Below are 18,887 nucleotides of genomic sequence, written 5' to 3'. Positions count from 1 at the left end.
GGCCATGCTGGTGAAACCCACAGAAACAGCGGACCTGAGCAAGTGGAAGCTCACAGACTCCAGACTGACATGGGTGTCAGTTGTGGGGCCTGGGCAGTCTATGGGACTACTGGCAATGGAACCAGTGTTTATCCCTTGTGCATGAACTAGCTTTGGGAGCCTATTACCTATGGAGGGAAACTCTTTCAGCCTAGATACAAGGGGAAGGGCCTAGGTCCAGCCCCAAATGATGTGATAGACTTTGATGATCCCCATTGGGAGGCTTCACCTTCCCTGTGGAGTGGATTGGGGAGGAGTTGATAGGAGATGGGAGAACAGGAGGGAGAAGGAACTGGGATTGGTACGGAAATAAGATTGTTTTTAATTTAAATAAAAATTAATTTAAAAGAAAAAGTAATAATCGTTTTCCTTCATGTATCATCTAGTCTTCTTCACAAGCCCGATAAGCACACATCACAGCTTAGGTCGACAGTTTATAGCTCCCACTGCCTGTTTTGTACAGACTGTGAGCTAAAGGTGGGCCATTTTTTTAGTGGCTAAAAAGGACAAAAGAAAAGACTATTGTGTGACACCTGAAAGTTGTATGGATTCAAATTTCAGTGTCCACATTAGCAACTCTGCTGTTTTGAACACTGAGCTGCAACCCTGCTGTTGTAAACACCAGTTGCTCTGTTTCTTCCAGTTCTACTTAGACAGACACCATTACAGCGAGAGACATGGGGCAGCCCATAGAACCAGTAACACTCATGCCTTGACCCTTAATGAAATAGAAAATCCGTCTTACTTAGGGTTTCTGTTGCTGTGAAGAGACACCATGACCATGGCAGCTCTTGTAAAGGAAAACATTTGTGTGGGTTAGCTTATAGTTTCAGAGGTTCAGTTAATTATCATCATGGTGGAGAGCATGATGCTATGCAGGCAGACATGGTTCTGGAGAAGGAGCCGGGAGTCCTACATTTACAGGCAACAGGAAATGGTCTATGACACTGAGTGGTAGGTAGCTTGAGCATATATGAGACCTCATATATGCTGACTGACTCCACAGTGACACACTTCCTCCAACAAGACCATACCTATTCCATAAGGCCACACCTCCTCATGGTGCTCCCTTTGGGGTTATGGGGGTCAGTGACATTCAAACTACCACAATCAAACAACTTCTAGCTCCTGTGTGGAGTGCCATGATGAGGGAGAAACAGAAGGCAGGGCCCTTCTCCAAGAGTCATGTTCTTTCTGTAGTTTTTAAGAGATAATGACCTTTTCAAACCATTTTAATGAATTTGATGAAACACCTTAGAGAAAACAGGATAGATGCAAAGATTGAGCCTGTGTATAAAAGTAGTCAGAATGCTAGCTTTTTAATGTTCCCATTCTCCCAGTCAACCAAAACCTAAGGCTGTCAGCATCTCCCCTGCCACCCACCAGCAGCTGGTTCCATCCCATGTTGTTAGGACCCAGCTAATCCTCCATGAAACTGCATCTGCTGATAATCTTCAGACAATTTCTCTAGTTTGAGGAGAGCCCCAAGCATCTATGACCCTTTCCCTGAGGCTAATCTGAAATCTAAAATCTTTGTCAAGAATGTGTTTTAAGAGAAATACATGAATAATTTTGAGGTAAAAAAAATAGTGGCATGTCTAGAGCTCACATGCAGTTGTTAATGGGGCTTCACTGTGACAGACCTCATTCAGGCCGATCATTTTTCAGGGAAAAAAAAATACTGACAGGTTCTTCTTGTATCACATTCTCTTTCATTTTATTTTGCTTTTCAGTGCAAATTATAACCACTTATGGTGCTTTAATATTTAACCAAACAGAAAATACATAATTGAAAGATAATTATGCTATCTTATTAGAGTTTGGACATGGTTTGTGCTAATATTAAAGATTTAACTAAAGAGAATCCAATAATGCCAGTTGGGAGCCCAGGCTTTTATTAATTTTGTTTTCATTAGGTGAATGTTTTATTTATTCCCCATGGTTTCTTCTTTATTCCATATTCAAAACTATTCTCTCAGACAAGGTTGAGAATCACAGATCATCAGTAATACCACCCATGCATATAGTCCTTCCACACCAATTTCATAAGCAATGCTGTCGCTAATGACTTGTGACGCATGTAGCTTATGCAAGCTAAATGTGTGGCCCCTCAGTTCAGCAGCAATGCCAGACCTCCCAAGGCAAATTATCAAATAACTCTAAAGAGCCAAAGCCCTCATCCCCAAGGCATCTTTGGAAGTTCTCTAGTTACTGTAGACAGTGGGGTAGTCAGGTAGGAATCAGGGTATGAAGAGACAGGTTAACAATCAGGAAACTGAAAACAAGCACTCTTAGAGAACTTGACAAGGTATTCGCCTGTGGACTTTTACTTCACTTAAAATACATAAATGATTGATAGGAAAATACTTTTTTTTTAATTCCAAGGCTCGAGTTGGCTTTGAAGGTAGCTTTATTTTCTCTTTACTTGCAGCTTCACTTTTCCAGTGAACCTAGGGCCCCGCCTGCGCATGTGCAAGCTTATCAAATCTTCAATCAACTCTTTCTTCTTTAAGAAAGGGCTTCTTAGGGGCTGAGAATATGCACCTGAAAGTAGAGAAAAGGAACTTCATAAGGACTCTAAATTACACCTAGGTTAGTTGTTATTAAAAGAAAGAATTGGTGGTCTTGCTACTCAAACTTCACAATTCTATATATAGTTAGAACATGAATGTAAATTCGTATTTACCGTGTTTTCTGTCCTGTGGATTTTACTTATATAGCCTAAGTTAAATAAATTACTATCATTTATAATATTTGTCAATTAAAAAAGTATGTGATTTTTAAAGTTTAAAGAATCATTATACCACGTTTAATATAGAAACAAACATTTCAAACCTTCAATAACACAACCTTCCAGAGATGTTATCTTCATTCTATGCTTACTTTGTGATTTGTTTAACTATTACCCTATTGTAGACATTTGGATTATCTCCATGTTTTTTGATAAAGAATATTGGAATGAAGAGTTTTGTCCCACACCATTGGTTGCACCTGGAGATACTTCCTGACAATCAAGCTATGGATGGGTGCTTGCTGGGGATGTGGCTGAGGAAACTTCCTGGAGTAAAGCAGAGAACTGAACATTTATGGATCTGTTCATGTCACTGAAGCAGAGTTTTCTGTGTTTAGTGTTTAAAAATAAGAACTATGAACATTTGTTAGACACCTATCACAAACATCATCAGAATATAAATCTAAATTTTAACTTTTCTCATCACAACCCCACCCTGAAGAAAGTCACAATTGTTCCAGAATATATAAACTGTCAGTCCCAGAGATACAGATTATTGCCCACCCCCATCTTTCTTAGGGCCAAAGCCAAATCTGCTGAAGGAAGAGGGTATCATTTTTATACAGATACTATTGTGCCTCAAAATCTTTTTATTTCCAGAGAAAATTTCATATCCTTATGAGTGAGCCTGAAGTCTGCTATTTCAACTTTGGCAATTATCAGTGTACTATGTACTCTTGCTCCTGCTCTCCCCCTCTCTCTTGCTCTCCCTCTTCCTCTCCCCCTCCCTCTCATGCCCTCCCTCTTCTTTCTGGATCCCCCACTCTCTCTTCCTGTCTCCTCTCCCTTTTTCCCTTCTCTTTCCCCTCTTCCCCTCACTTTCCATCTCTTCTCTTCCTCTTGATCCCCCTCTTTCCAGAGTCATAGCCCCATCAAACTTTAGAGGTAATATAATATATATATATATATATATTATATATATATACTTCCTTAAAATGAATTAGTCAGTATTCAGTTATTATTAGTTAGCATCTTTCTAGATTAAAAGTAATCTTTGGAATCTTTACTCATGACGTCATCTGCAGCCCTCAGAATTTTTAAAGTTCTCATTTCTGTCTTCTTCTGTCCCTGCTTGTCATTGTTATGAACAACCATGGTGTCCCGGTCATTGTTCATCTCGGTCACTATTCTTGGGGTAAAGCTTTTCCAGTGTCTCCAGAATTAGTAAGGGCTTTTCATAGACTCACAGAACATTCAAAAGCAGAGAACACAGAGAGACTTTATGATCCATCTAATTCTTGCCATATCCTCCTTTTTTTTCTGATGAAAAGAGTAAGAACTAAATACCTATTTCATGTCTCTTGTTTTTGGACTTGTTGATACAACATTAACAAAGATGATATACTACAAACAGTATCTCATGGGTCGCATATTTTAGTAAAACACAATTCATAGGAAGAGTTCATAAATGGATGTAAATTATTGTAAAGACATAAGAACAAGAACCCTTTTTGAATATTACATATGCAGTAATTTTAGCTGTACCCTTTTACTCTAATGCGGCGATTTCCCTAAGAACTATGGAAACAAACACCTCCCCACCCCCACCTTCATTTCAACTTCATAGCACTCCATCCCCAGGAACAAAAGCAAAATTCACTAGAGGATCCACCCTGGTACATCCAGAGCCTGTTTGAACCACTAGAGATTCAATGAAGCTTCTTGAAAGGAAATCACAGTGTTCCTGTGACTATTTAACTTTCAACATGTATCTCCTTGACCTGAGACCCCATCCTACTGTGATTAGACCAACCAAATGGAAAATCTCATTTCCTGATCTTCAAACAATTGTTTGTGCCAAACATTAAAATAACTTTAATAAAAGGAAATGTTAGCTTCTGCTATGGAGCTAATTGCAGATCAACTTCTCCTAAAGTTTGTAGACCAGCTGAATTCACCTTATCTGGTGAGGAGCAGACAGTGACTTCCAGAGCTGAAGTTTTAGAGGCATTGGTTTTTCCATGCTCAGCTGAACATAATAATGTTTCCTTCATTTTTTCTGTAGACATTTGTCATAATTAAAGAAAGTGAAAGCAGGATTTGAAAACACAGTGGTGACGAGTGGAGTAGCTAACTCTGATGGGAATAGATTGAGCCTTACATACCACCATCATGGGGCTTCAGAAGAAGAAAATATATGGTCCTCACTAATTAACGATGATGCCTGGGCAGCTTTGGCTCAAGGTGTTTTTTAAAATACTGGTAACCCACCTTTAAAGATGGCCGTCATGTATTTCTACTTCAGTAGCAAATCTGTTGAGGGAATATTTCATCTGAAAAGTAAAACTGGGGGAAGTTATTGCTACACCTACTTATATAAATAGTAGTAGAGAATTGTCTGGCTTCTCGACTCAGAGATTCATGAAGGATTTTTGGTTATTGAGGTTAAAACAAGCTGTGCCTTTTTAAAAGCACCCTGTAAAATCTTAGGAGAGGGTAGCTATTGGACAGCTGTTTCTTCAACTGAGCCATTTTAGAGACATAAAACAATGCTCACAAGTAAACATTCACTAATAAAGCTTAGTTATGCCTTGATATTCCACAAGTGCACAAATAATTCTAACTACACCTAAACAGTCCTTGCTACTAGATTTGAAAATGTACTAATGGAAAGGATACCCAAGAAGGAAGTAAAACTGTATGGTTAGGGCTCTTGGTGTCCCTTAACTTACAGAGGCTCACTCCATCACACTCTAATTTTTTATATGTAGCATTTCTTCTAGACCTCTAGAGAAGACTATATTTGAATTAGTATATGGTATTCACTGCAGTGAAAAAGCCGCCCAACTTTCAAGAAGCTAGCTTATTAAAAATCAATTACTTAGTGGAAGTTAATGACTTATTTGTGATTCATTCAAACATCAACAAGGAAATAAAGGTTTGTTGCTATTTTTGCTCTTGACATCATCAGTTAAGTATCTCTCAAGATGCTCCTTCATTTACATGAAAGTTATGTTTTTGTTTTCACATTAAAGAGGGCAAGAATTCCCATGCTACAAATATTTCCCCATCCCCAGATCCTACTCATATCGTACTATTCCCACACCAAAGAAACACCAAGTTATATTCAAGTTAGCAATAAATAATAAATAACAGTCTTCATTTTGGGGCAAGCCTTTACATTGAACTTTATACATCACTCCCTCCCTCTTCTTAATGACTTTTCACATGAAGTACTAGAGTGAACACACTATGTTGACATAACAGCTAGTCTGTCATTTGAACCCTCTTGACATCCACTCCTTCAAAGGACTGTATATGATAGGTCTTCTAGGACCACTTCCCTTTCCCTCATACACTAGCAGGTCACACTTGATAGACAAATTCAACAGGCTAGGGCCATGCACCTTGTGTAATCCCCGAATGCATCACTGTTGAGCTTTTCTCTTCTTTCTTTCCCTCTCCAGCCAATTCCCTCCTTCCTAAGCCATGGTTCCTGGAAAGGACACAGTCTACATAGATGTCCCAGAAGAGTTGGGCCAGATCCCAAAACAGTGCCCCATGCTTCAAGTTCTCAGAAGACTTCAGGTAGATCATAAAGTCCCAAAAGCCAGAGACAGTGTTAGAAACACGAGGCTTCTGCATTTCCAAGAGGAGCATTGAGGAGGACTCCCAGCACTGAGGATCAGCTTGGTTAAGAGCCAGCAGGTCTGTCTGGCTGTGACAGAACAAAGGAGACACACAGCACATTCCCATAATGAGCAGGGAGCAGACGAGACTCAGGGGGCAGTGGATCCCTCTTCTCATCCCAGGATCAGCCATGGTCCTGCAACTGTACACATGCAAACACATCAGTCCAGGCTGTTTTCTGCTCCATTAGAGAAATGGGTGTTCCCTTGAGAATCTCAGTCCCAGGAGAAGAACCACACCACCATTACTAATTAGGAAGAGATTTACCCTTCTTCCCAAGTCACAAGCCTTGTTCTCCCTAGATGATCCATTCCCAATCCAGGTTGTGCACAACCAAGACAGCTAGGCTAAGAATTCCCAAGTTGTGTTCCTTGTGAGATGGTTAAGTGAAACTGTTTACCCTGCAATGTAGCTTAAAAGAATACTACATGAAAATCAAAATTCTTCCACATGACTTTACTTTTTATATCTTAAGACTAGCCTTTTAAACACAAAACTACACTACAGTTAACAATTTTATATCTTTTGTCCTTGTAGGCTTCTGTGTTCATAGTAGCTTTTAATTTTTAAAAGGTGTTAGACTTACAAAACATTATAATACAAATAAATTCACAATCGATGCTTAACTTGTGGATAAATGTATTTTGAAACTGGAAGACAAAGTAAAACTGATAGATACTTTGCAAGTCTAGATGCTATGCAATCCTGATATGACTTTAATGAGGAAAATGCTTTGTAATTTCTCTCTGCCTGCAATGAATCTCAAGGATTTCAAGGAAAATGGTTTGTCTATCCCTCCACTTTTCTAGCTCTCAATGCCTATTGTAATAAAGTCATCTGAACAGCCACATGCCACTTCTAACTTGTTGTCACTTCAAACAAACGCAATGAGAAATTACAACCTTGAGACTATAGAAATCATAATTTCTCCCAAATTAAGTTTACCCGGGTATTCTCCAACTATACAAAATGTTGAGCAATTCATCATAAAGAAAGCAACACGCACACTACTTACTTTCATATCCCAATTAGTAACTATAACACCAGTAGTCAGACTCTTTCTTTTCTGCTCAGCAGTCGGACATATGGAGACGCTGCTAAAGAAATATTTCAGAACCTGAGTTTGAACATACCTAGTCTTGAAGGATCATGTTTGAAATAGCTGATCACTCAAAAAATAGTTTTATATAATTTGCAGATTAACTTTACTTGATAAGATTGTATTTACTGAACTGGAATATCAAAGTCGCACCTAAAGGTTTTGTTTGTTTAAGTGTTGCAGCTTTGGTAGCCTCCAGGTGAAGTTTTTGGAAGAGGGGATGCTGTCCGGTGTGCTGAAGTTAGCATGTTCTGGGACTCCGGGGGCTTGAGCTCATCTAGCTGTTAAAGACCCTTTAGGAGTTTCAGAGAGGTGGGTTCCCTAATTCAGGAGTCCACTTGTGCAGCCGGTTGAGAGCCCCAGTGCTGGCGAGTTTGGGTCAGGCACCTGCTCTCACAGCTTCATCTTCCCAGGCAAAGCCTCGGGGTCAGGGACTCCGCCCCCACTCACCTCCTTGTTCCGCGCCTCTGCTGTGGGTCTGTAGGGCGCCGCACTGCGCTCACCTGCACTGTCCGCGATCCCTCGAGTGCGCGGAGAGGACGCAGTCAGGCTGCTCCCTAGCAGGTGACTGTCCTCAGCTTCCGCGTCCTGGATGCCAGCGTGCCTCTTCTTAAGCAGTGGGAGTGTTCGGCTACGTCAAAGGACCTGCAAACTGCCACTGCCTCTCGCCCCCAAGTCCCGGTTCCAGAACTCGCCTTCCTCCTCCCCCCCCGCAGAGGTTTGGAGTTCGAACCTGGGGGCTGGCTGCAGGCCCCCTCCCTAACCCGAGCCTACACCCACCATTTTTGTGTCCCGGCTTCCAGGACCCACCTACCTGGAAAGTCACAGTGCTGCAAAATTGGGGCTCAGCTTGCCGCCTATCTGGGAGATAGTGGAGGCCCCAACCTGGCTTCTCACTAGTGCCTCGGTGAGGGAAGAACTGCATGAGATCTTGGGATCCGGAGAAGAAACAAGCACAAATTCCAGCCAAATTGTGGATTTCTCCTACCCACTGAGGTTCTGGAGTGGATGGATTGGAGGAGAAGTATGGGGGGCTATGAACTTCTCTTCCTTGATCCAAGCTAGAGAGTCCTTGCTGTTTTTTAGCCTGGACTGCTGGGGGCATCCTTATTTTTCCCCTCTAATTTCTCCCCAGAATCCCCGCTCTCCAAAAAGAAGCAGCAGATTAGATGGATTTCCTTCTGCTTTAATCAAGACCTTAATCCCAAAACTAAGTCCATCACTTCTCAAGGGCTTTGCTGGGCGTTGGCACCCACTTTAACAGAAATATTCCCAGTTAAGGGCTCTCAGATGGAGGGCCCTCCTTCCCACATCTTTCCTAAAAGTCCTCTGGCATCCTAAAACACTCTTGTACTCTCTATTACCTGAAGGCTTTTGTGCCAACTTGATAGTATCCATGGTTACCTGGGGGGCTTACGGTGAGGTTTATTGAAGCCTCAGAAAACCAGCCTCCTCCGGAGGTAAAATTAGGAAGAGCTCTGAAGAAGTTCAAAGGGGCTCTCAGTTTTTCCTTCTCTCAATTGGACCGAGTGTGCTTCAGTTTCCGTCTTTAAATTGGGCAGATAATGCCTGCTTCTGTTTGCCTCCAAGCGAGTGTGGGGACAAGACCGTGGTCTTGCTTTCTGGATTTCAAGGAGCCCACTCACTTTTAGATAGCCTTACCAGAAAAGTGAGCATTTTAGTGCAGCCTGTGAACAGACATTGAGAGACCCTATGGAACCTAGCAAAGGGATCAGACTCCTGCTATTTTTATTGTACTAGGCACAAGATGTTTTGGTGGGCTGGATAGGAAAACAAGTAAAAGACAGAGGTTAAAGATAACACCAAGTTGGGGACTGACTAATTGAGGTTTGGAATTACCATTGGCTTAGAGGAAACATTTTGAAGAACAGGTTTGGGAAAGCATGGGGTTGGGTCTTGCACACCATTAAGGGTGAGTTGAGTGACATCCAATGTTGATAGGCAGAAATGGAGCAGCTACAGGAAAACATGTGAGATGGCTAAGAAGCCTGGATTACGGATTTCATCAAATGGGGGCAATTGTTTAAACCATCAAAAATTATGGAAAGAAGATGAACAGTAGTAGCCTGAGGGAAAAAAATCTTGGGTTAAAGTAACTGAGGAACAAAGAGCTTAGAAAAATTAGGGCTGTGTGTGAAATACTTGGGAGCTGATAAAAGAGGTTTTCACCAAGTAGGAAGAAGCCAGTTGAATCACATGGATTCAGTAAAGGATGCCAAAAAATGAAGGGAAAGAAGTTTCCACTGCATCTAAGAAAATAGAAAGTCACTGATGAGAATATTAAAAGCAATTTCATCTCAGGGTCAGTGGAGCTTCGGTAGGCAGAGACAAGAATGGAAAGTTAGGAAATGATGATAGCACCTGAGCCTTTCCCTATAGAATTTTCACACACACACACACACACACACACACACACACACGAGAGAGAGAGAGAGAGAGAGAGAGAGAGAGAGAGAGAGAGAGAGAGATTAGGGGTTGGATCTTGATCATATTCATAGCTGGTGTAGAGAACCCAATAGAGAAGCAGGGTTGAGCATCAGGAAAGGGTGATTTTAAATGTCAAAAGCAGAAGAGTAAGAGAAAAAAAAGGAGCCCACACCTACAAGAAAGGCAAACAGCTTGCCTTCTGAAACAAATGGAGAAAGAGTACCTTATGGACATGGGAGTCATGGCTTAATATAGAGGGCAGGGGAGAAGCAGCTGAGGGAGATGATAACCGACTGTCTCAATTTTCTTACTGAAGGTCAAAGTAAAGAAGGCAAATGTTAGATAAAGAGTTCAGATAGAGTAGAAGAGCTTTGCAGGAGTCATTGTAGGCAAGAACAGGAAGAAAGACTGGGAAAGAAGACAGAGATTAAGAATCAAAAGTAAAGACTCAGCTAATGCATTGAGACCATGAATTTATAGTGTGCTATGTCATATGCCTGAATAGTTTTTATGAGGCAGGTTAACATAATTATGGCAATTATTCTCTGCATCCCAATTTCCTGGGTTTGATCTGTGTGTCTTTTGCTTGTCATAGCTCACTGATTCTCAGAAAAACTTTTCTGTACATGCCTGAGATCAGAATGTATCTGTCAACTGACAGCACTCTGGCAATTAGATTTGCAACTTTTTTAACTTTAGAAAATAACAAGGTGTCTATAATTGATGGTATCTTTGAACTGATGCCATACTGTAAGAGATGTGATTAATCCCTATGATGAGACCATCCTCTTGCTTACAAAATGAACAAAAATCTCCTTCATGGTTTCATGAGCATGGAATGAAATCACAGACAAAACAAGTGGGAAGATGTTACATGTGGTAAAAATTGTGACAAATATCAGGGTCTATCTGGTTCTCCTGAGGTGTTCGACTGACTGGAACAAAATAGAATGGCCATTATGACATGAAGTAGGTCTTAAAATTCAGGAGGTAAGACAATGAGGAGTAATAAAGATACAAGGGACTCGGGTGCCAACAAGTTAGAAACAAAGAAGCATGGTAAAGAGAAAAGACTGAGGAAATGAAGACATCTGGGGGTTTCACTGACATGAGACAAGAGAAGAAAAGATGTTGACAATCCGGCATAGAGAGGTTAGAGACTCCATTTGTAGAGACAGAGTGACAATTCTGGCTTCACTGAAACAAAGGCCTAGGAAGGAGTGAAGGTAAAGGCTGCTATTGTGTTCCACTTTCGTGTAAGTGTGGAGATAGATGAATGGCCATCTCTGCTTCAGATACTGAGGTTATGAGACATTGCTCTCCCATCTCCGTGGCCCTCAGCAGCTCTTCCCAATGAAGTAAACGAGTCTCCAAAAGTAAAAATTTTAAGACCGAGTGGTGGCTGCTCAGATACTTTCTTTGCTTTTCAACATTATTACTGGACACTGGAAACTTTGAGTTTCAGTAAAACTTTTATACTTCTGCTCTAAAAGAGAATTCCTAATTAAACACTTCTCATAAATATAACTAAACGATTTGTATTTTAAAAATTAAGCAATCATTTGAATGTTTTTGTTTAGACAAAGATCCTATCTACCACATACTCTATTTTGGTAAATATATTTTGTGTTTGTGGTTGTCTTTGTTTGTTTTTTGAGACAGGGTTTCTCTGTGTTTGTAACCCTGGATGTCCTGGAACTCACTCTGTAGACCAGGTTGGCCTCCAACTCAGAGATCTGCCTACCTCTGACTCCCAAGTGCTGGAATTAAAGGTGTATGGTATGCCACCACCATCAAGCTTATAATACAGTTTATATTTCTCAAGTTATCAGGAAAATTTGGAGTGATTTTTTTGGATGGGAAAAATGTATGACTTTTTTTTAAATGTATGACTTTTTAATCCCAAATGTGACTGTCATCATCATAAGTACAAGATGAAAATGGCATCCCAACTTATGTAGCTAGATTAGGGGAAACTGCCATCAAACCATGTGTGTAAAAACTTTATCTTCTATTAAACACATGGGTTGTCATCTTCATAATGTCTTACCCTACTAGAATTTCTCTGCTCACATGTGGTTGGCACTTAACCAACTACAAAATATCATTTTCTCTAAGTGGCCCCATGTAATCCTAGGGAGAACATAATTTTGATCTTCCTTCTTACCTGTTTTATTATGTTACAGTTTCTCTAGGGTTATTTAACTGGTATGTGTCAGGCTATGGTTCTGTCTCCACCTAACTTTGTTCACTGTAGTTTATTTGTCCTAACTAAGTGGTGTGCACATACAGGCTTATCACTCACTCACTCTTCCTCTTGCTGTCTTTATCCTCATTTCCATGTTTGTTCCCCAATACCTGCAAGGGAGCACAAAGTGGGTCGATAGACAGAGAAACATACATCCGAGCTCAGTTCACCACAGCACCATTCTGGATTGTGGGGATAGAGAGATGGGTCCTCAGCTAAAAACACTGGCTACTCTTCCAGAGGACTTAGGGGTTTAATTCCCAGCACCCACATGGATCTCACAGTCTGTAACTGCAGTTCCATAGAGCTCCGATGTCTTCTTCTGGCTTCCATGTATCCATGCAACTTATACAGAAGATATACATACAGGCAAAATACTCTTATGCATAAGTTTTTAAGAAAGAAATACGGAAGAAATGGAAGGTCATTTGAAATAATTTGCACTTAGGTGAATGACTGGTTTGTCTAGTTCTCATCACCCAGGGTTGCTTGAGTTTTATGAAGTTGCAGCATACAGCAGAAGAATGACTAGTTGAGAAGCAAATTGCAATTAGCTGAATGTGCCCCATGGGTAGATTTTCTGATTTTTGCCACTTGAAGCAATTTTCAAAGGCATTAAAAGGGACTTCCGATTAATTGTAATGAAATTCAAGAGCAGTTATGTGGACAGTTTGCATCTTCAGCAGTGCATTAAATTTGCAAACGATGGGGCAGCTTCTGAGAATGGGATGCTTCTTTAACACTTGGGATCAGATAGCAAAAAAAAAATTATTTCTCTCTCATTATTTTGTGCTTCTCCATCATTTGGAAATGGTAATAAACAGGAACAATTTCCTGGAAGGCCCATTGGGTTAAGTGGGTGAGTCACTCCTTCTTAAGTGTCATCCAATTCACAAGGACAAGTTGTAGGGCGGTAGTCAGATGATACTGGACATCAATTCCAAAAGGTGTGAAAGGGAGAGATTACCCAGGGGTACAGGAATAGTTCATTCTTGGCTTCCTAACCAACCAGGTAAAGATGCCTCAATGGCTAACGAGAGCTGTGATGCCACAACTGTGGCAATAGGTGTTGTAGTGGTTTTCTCTTATATGTACTTCAATGAGAACTTAGATTTTTGTCCATTCTTTCCAGAAGCTCATAGGGACACTGGAAGCTCTGTCCAATCTTGATTTTTATCTATTACAATGAGTTCAGCAATTCAAGAGTAGTTAGTACAGGTATTGACTCTTGAATTGGCCCTGTCTCTTGGCCTCCTCGTTTACAAAGGAGACCATAACTTAAGTGAGTTCATTGTTTAGATAGAGTCTCACTGTAGAGCTCTGGATGGCCCAGAACTCTTCATGTACAAGCTGCTGGCCTTGAACTCACAGAGATAAACTTGTCTCTGCCTCCTGAGTGCTATGATTAAAGGTATGCACCTTTACACCTATCCCTTAAGGGAGTTTTGTTTTATTTTTTAATTTTGCTTTACATAACAAGGCAACGTGACAAGAGACTAAGGTTTCATCAACCATAAGATTCTTTTTCTAAAGGATAATTTAATAAAACATAATATAAAACCTCTACCTACACCTACCTACATGTAGGACTCATAGCCTCAAAAATAGTCAGGAGCCAAGAATAAGCATAGATTTCTGTGCTGAAGAAACACATGTGAATGAACCAATGAGGACACATCTGTGTGAATCTGTAGGAAACATCTTACAGCCTGAGCAGGACTCCCAGACTGAGAACCTCTTCCTAAACGCCTATGTGTCTAAGGAATTTAGTTCTACACTGCTCAAGATTCTATGCAGTTTTAGTCCTGCTTCTTCTACCTACACAAGTATGTCTGCCTCCCTCCCCGACCTTCCCATTCCTTCCAGAACGTGAATGTCTTTGAGTGGGGATTGTGTCAATTTGCTGTCAGTCTTGGTGCCAAACACCCAAATAATAATGCTATACGTGTCTGAGTACACATATGCTCGTGAGTATACACGTGTTTGTGTGTGTGCATATGTGTGTGCGTGGAGGGGGTATTACTGAATGTGAGTGTGTATGTGTTTCTTCATGTACACACACATATGGAGTCCATGTCCAATATTTCCCTTAATCACTCTCCACCTTATTTTTTGAGGCACACTCTCTCATTGATCCCAGAGCTCACTGATTCAGCTAGACTGGCTTTCTAAAAAGCTTGGGGAACCAACTGTCTCTGCCTCCCCAGCACTGAGATTATAGATAGGCAGCTCCATGCCAGCTCTTTGTGTGGATTCTGGGTTAAAACCCAAGTCTTCATGCTTGCATGGTAAGCAGGTTATAAACTGAGTCATCTTCTTGGCACAGATGATAATTTTTTAAAGATGCTGATTGAATTCAGTTATGCATGTAGCAAAACACTGAAACTGAGCCAGAAATTGTGAGAGTAGTTGGTCAACTTTGGTGAATTTTCTTTCATATGTCATGACAAAAGAATCAAAGTGCCAGTCACTTTTATTTTGTTTCTTTCTTCATTCAGTACTCAAGTTTTAATTATACTTTTTCTGAATAGGGATATTGCTTTGGTGTGGTTGCAGGCACATCTTCAGAAATGTAGTGGAATTGAAATACATTAATGCTAAAAGTAGATGGCAGGTATGAACACACAAAATTATTTTTCCCCATGATAAAAATATTTTATATCCAATAGAAAGATCTTAAAGTTAAGTCACTGAAACACAAGAAACATTCTACATCTAGTTTAGGATAATTTTTGTAATGCCTTAAATCACAGACAATCTGAATACCATGCCCAAAGAGAAAGAGTTTGTTTTCTTACTAAGCCCAGAAGTATGTGACTGAGGCTGTTAGTCCAGTGGCCCAAGGATGCCGGGCTCTGCATTTCTCTGACTCTCTTGATTTTCCTATCCCATTTAAAGACAGAAAGTAAAAGTATTTTCACAACTTCACCAATGGACTTAGGCTTCTAATCTGTGTGGTGCATCTATATCACATGGTCGTTTATAAACATAAGCATATCAGGAGGGAAAGAGCTCCAAACTGGCAAGAGTAAAGTATGTTGTTTAAGAACTCGGGAATGGTTGTTTTCAGTCCACAAGGTTAACCCCACAAGGCAACATGAGCTAAATGGAAACTATGTAACCAACAAGCTCAAGTTTAAGTTTAAGTTAGGACAATCTTTTTGTTACTTATCCAGTTTGTAGATAACCATTTCCTTGATCCTAAAGGTGGTACTTTTCTTATTTTTGAAATCCTCCTGCCTTGGTACAAGATTCCAGGCACAGACCATCATTTAAATTTCAAAATAAATTTCAAAAATAAATAAATGAAAAGGAGGAGGAATAGAAAGGCAATACCAGAAGGTTTCTTAGATCATGATCTTTATCTCCCATGTAAAACAGATGATAGAAAAATTCACTCATTGAAAATAGAATTTCATTATTTAGGACAGCCTCCATTAGAACATATAGCATCTAACTGGTGTTAATAAAACAGGGGTGGGAACAGAAATGTATCACACCGTGCCCCATGCCTCCACCCCTCTTGGGATTACAGCAGTCACTATTCATTCCTTGTAGTCATCTAAGCCATGGCTACTTCTCTGCAATGTGTAGGACAGTGAGCAAGGTGGTCCATTCACATGCCTTTGTAAGTAAGAGCCTATTGACAAGACTCAATACTCACTCACTGCTTCCAAATGTGTCCTCTGCTGAGTGTCAACAAAGGGCACCAAGTTAAGGCTTAAATCACTGATGAATCCACAAGCTAGTAGAGAACTCAGCTTAAAAAAAAAAAAGCAAACAACAAGGCCACAAAATGGAGTGACACATAACCATACCAAAGTAATTTATTTGTTCAATATTTTGTCTGCATTCGAAGAGAGACAGTGGTATTCACCATCACAGACATAAGAGGATGAATCAGTAGTCAAGAGAGGCAAAGTCTTTGTTCTTGTGGAGGAAACTACCATTACTTAAGTAAACAAGCAATAAGAACATGTAAAGGGGGAAAAAAAGAAACAAAGGCAGTAAAATCATGGCTAGCATTACCATGGAGATCAAGGAGGAAAATATAGCTGGGAAAGCAAAACCAACTTCAGTCCTTCCAACTTTTTTAGATCTTCAAGCTTTGAAACTACATCAAGATTCAGTTGAACACAATCACAGCCCCTTGTTCTTGTCAAATTGACTTCGTCAGCCAGATGTCAAGTGTCATTAGACATACAAATCTGAAAGCATAGAAATGTGCCCAGTGTGTGTGGCAGACACAGGCCTCTTTACTGTCTGCCTCTCTGCAGCCTAACCCAAGTCCTTTACTCCCCTCATCCCCCCCCCTACACACAAACATTCATGAAAAACTCAGTCACATATCAGGTGATCTACTGAACCTGAAAGCCAGAAGCTCCCAAGAAAAAGTCCATTTCTCCTTTTGGGCTCCTGCTCCTGATATATCTGCCCTTCACATCTCTCTTAGTTTCTCTATGCTGACAGAAGCAACCTAAGAAGGAGAGGGTTTATTTTGGCTTAAAATTCAGGGTTCCACTTTCTCACAATGGCAGGACCTTGAGGGAGCTGGTCACAATTCATCCATGATTAAGAGCCCCCAACAGTAAACACATGGTAGTGAGCGGCTTGCCTTATCCATATTACACAGGCCAGGACTCCCTGCTCAGGGAGCGTGGGACTACTACCTACAATGAACATGGGACTTTCCATGTCAAATAACCCCCTATAGGCATGCCAAAAGGCCCATTTCTTGTGTGACTCTAGATTCTGTTAAGTTGACAATTAACACTGTCACAATAACCTAAATCAAATTACTTACTCAAATTTATATATAAGAATTATATGATAATAAATAATATGTTATTTGTAAAATACGAGTTCCTCCGGCCCATGCAGAGGTCTCATACTCAAACTAGCAGTCATAACTGGCTTAACATAGCTTCATTCACCCATGGTTTTGATTAAACAGCAATGCAAAAGGCTTCTAGTCAGAGTTACATCAGCTGAGATGACAATTAAATGCAAATGAAAATTTACTATTTCCTACATCTGAGGTTTGGGGTTTTTTTGTTGTGTTGTGTTTCATTTTGTTTTTAGTTACAAACCTGATCTAACATTTCAATAAAAGAAATCAACTTCCGGCCAGGTGTTGGTGGCACACACCTTTAATCCTAGCACTCGGGAGACAGAGGCAGGCGATCTCTGTGAGTTCGAAGCCAGCCTGGTCTCCAGAGAGAGTGCCAGGATAGGCTCCAAAGCTACACAGAGAAACCCTGTCTCGAAAAACCAAACAAACAAACAAAAAAAAGAAATCAATTTCCTCTGTGAAGAATAGTTTTCTTGCCAGCAGGAAAATAATGGGTTTATAATGTTTCTTGTGTTTCTGGTTTGATATCTGGTCCTCATTAGCCAGCTACCATAAGTGAAGAGTGTAGAATGTTCCACTCTTTTATAGATCATGGAGTTGATCTATTTCAGGATCAGAAAGATGCCAGACAAGCACTCAGTAATGCACATTTGTGTTAGATATTTCATCAAATGTCCATCAGGTTTAGAAAAGATAATGGTTGGGAAATAATATAGAATTTCTTCCTTAATTTTCCCAATTGAAATGATATTATACCTAAAACTGTAAGAGAGCCAATCAGAAGAGCAGAAATAAAGTTAAAGCCAGGCCCATCTGATATCAGACCCAAGCCCACTTGGCCTGGCTACCTTAAATTTTCATCAACTTGTTTATTTTATTTATTTGTTTGTTTACCCATCTGTTATGATAGATCTTTCCACCACCCGCTTGAGTTCTGCCTGCCACATAGATGGCCAAAATAATATACAAAGACTTATATTAGATACAAATGCTGCTTGGCCAATGACTAGGATTTCTCATCTGCTAGCTCAGTCTTAATTAATTATCATAAATCTTTTTATTTTATAAGACTTATCTTATTGGACGCCTTCTTCTGGCGTCCTCATCCCTGGGATCACATGGTGGCTCTGGAGGAAGAGAGAAGGGCCCACTTCCTTCCTGCCCTTGTTTATATATGAGTCTCCTTGCTCTGTCACTTCCTGCCTGGATCACCACTTCTTTACTACATTTCCCAGAATCCTCCTTGACTCCTAGTCCTGCCTAACTTGCTGCCTCACTGGCCAAACAGTACTTTATTCAACAATCAAATATATGAACATACAAAGAAGTACATTCCCCATCATCCATCCATTTATTCATTTAAGACAGGGTCTTGTGTAACTCAGACCCTGAACTCAGCTCTATAGCAGCAGATAATTTTGAAGTTCTGATCCTCCTGCCTCTGCTTCCTGAAGGCTGGGATTAAAGGTGTGGACCACACTAAATTTTATGTAGTGATTAGGGTGGTCCCCAGGTTTCAAGCATGCTAAACAAACACTGTCAGCCTTGAACACTTTTTTAAAATCACATTTCCAAGTCTGACTTACTGGTTCAAACACTGCACAGAACTTTCCAGATTTTACAATTTTCCAGACTATACTTTTCTCTGATTCTAAAATGATGCCAGGACAAGGAGTAGACCGTCTAATGCTCTCTCCAGACAGCAGCCTCCCACACACTTAATAGTGAAGGGCTAGTGGAAGGCATGATTTCCAAGGCAGAAAGAGCCATGGAGGGTTGC

General features: G+C 40.4%; 1 protein-coding gene across 29 annotated transcripts; it reads right to left on the bottom strand.

The window, feature by feature from the left end:
* Positions 1-1,734: 1,734 nt before the first annotated feature.
* On the bottom strand, positions 1,735-17,381 carry Fam237a (family with sequence similarity 237 member A). 29 transcript variants are annotated; one of them, XM_035440994.1, is made up of 6 exons: positions 16,285-17,381; positions 12,317-12,365; positions 7,713-8,558; positions 6,728-7,557; positions 6,178-6,602; positions 1,735-2,583 (listed from the first exon to the last, which is right to left on the bottom strand). In XM_035440994.1, exons 4-6 carry the CDS (start codon positions 6,769-6,771, stop codon positions 2,450-2,452), a joined length of 603 nt encoding a protein of 200 aa, XP_035296885.1. In that variant the 5' UTR covers positions 6,772-7,557; positions 7,713-8,558; positions 12,317-12,365; positions 16,285-17,381; the 3' UTR covers positions 1,735-2,449. The 29 variants fall into 29 exon arrangements, with proteins under 29 accessions (XP_035296885.1, XP_027252862.1, XP_027252866.1 ...); XM_035440999.1 differs by lacking the exons at positions 1,735-2,583; positions 6,178-6,602 and having other exon boundaries at positions 6,609-7,557; positions 7,713-7,840; positions 8,010-8,168; positions 8,374-8,558; XM_027397061.2 differs by having other exon boundaries at positions 6,728-6,872; positions 7,476-7,557; positions 7,713-17,381.
* Positions 17,382-18,887: the final 1,506 nt, after the last annotated feature.

Source organism: Cricetulus griseus, chromosome 2, assembly GCF_003668045.3.
Source record: "Cricetulus griseus strain 17A/GY chromosome 2, alternate assembly CriGri-PICRH-1.0, whole genome shotgun sequence".
Taxonomy (NCBI): domain Eukaryota; kingdom Metazoa; phylum Chordata; class Mammalia; order Rodentia; family Cricetidae; genus Cricetulus; species Cricetulus griseus.
This window is presented reverse-complemented; position numbering and strand designations above follow the sequence as displayed.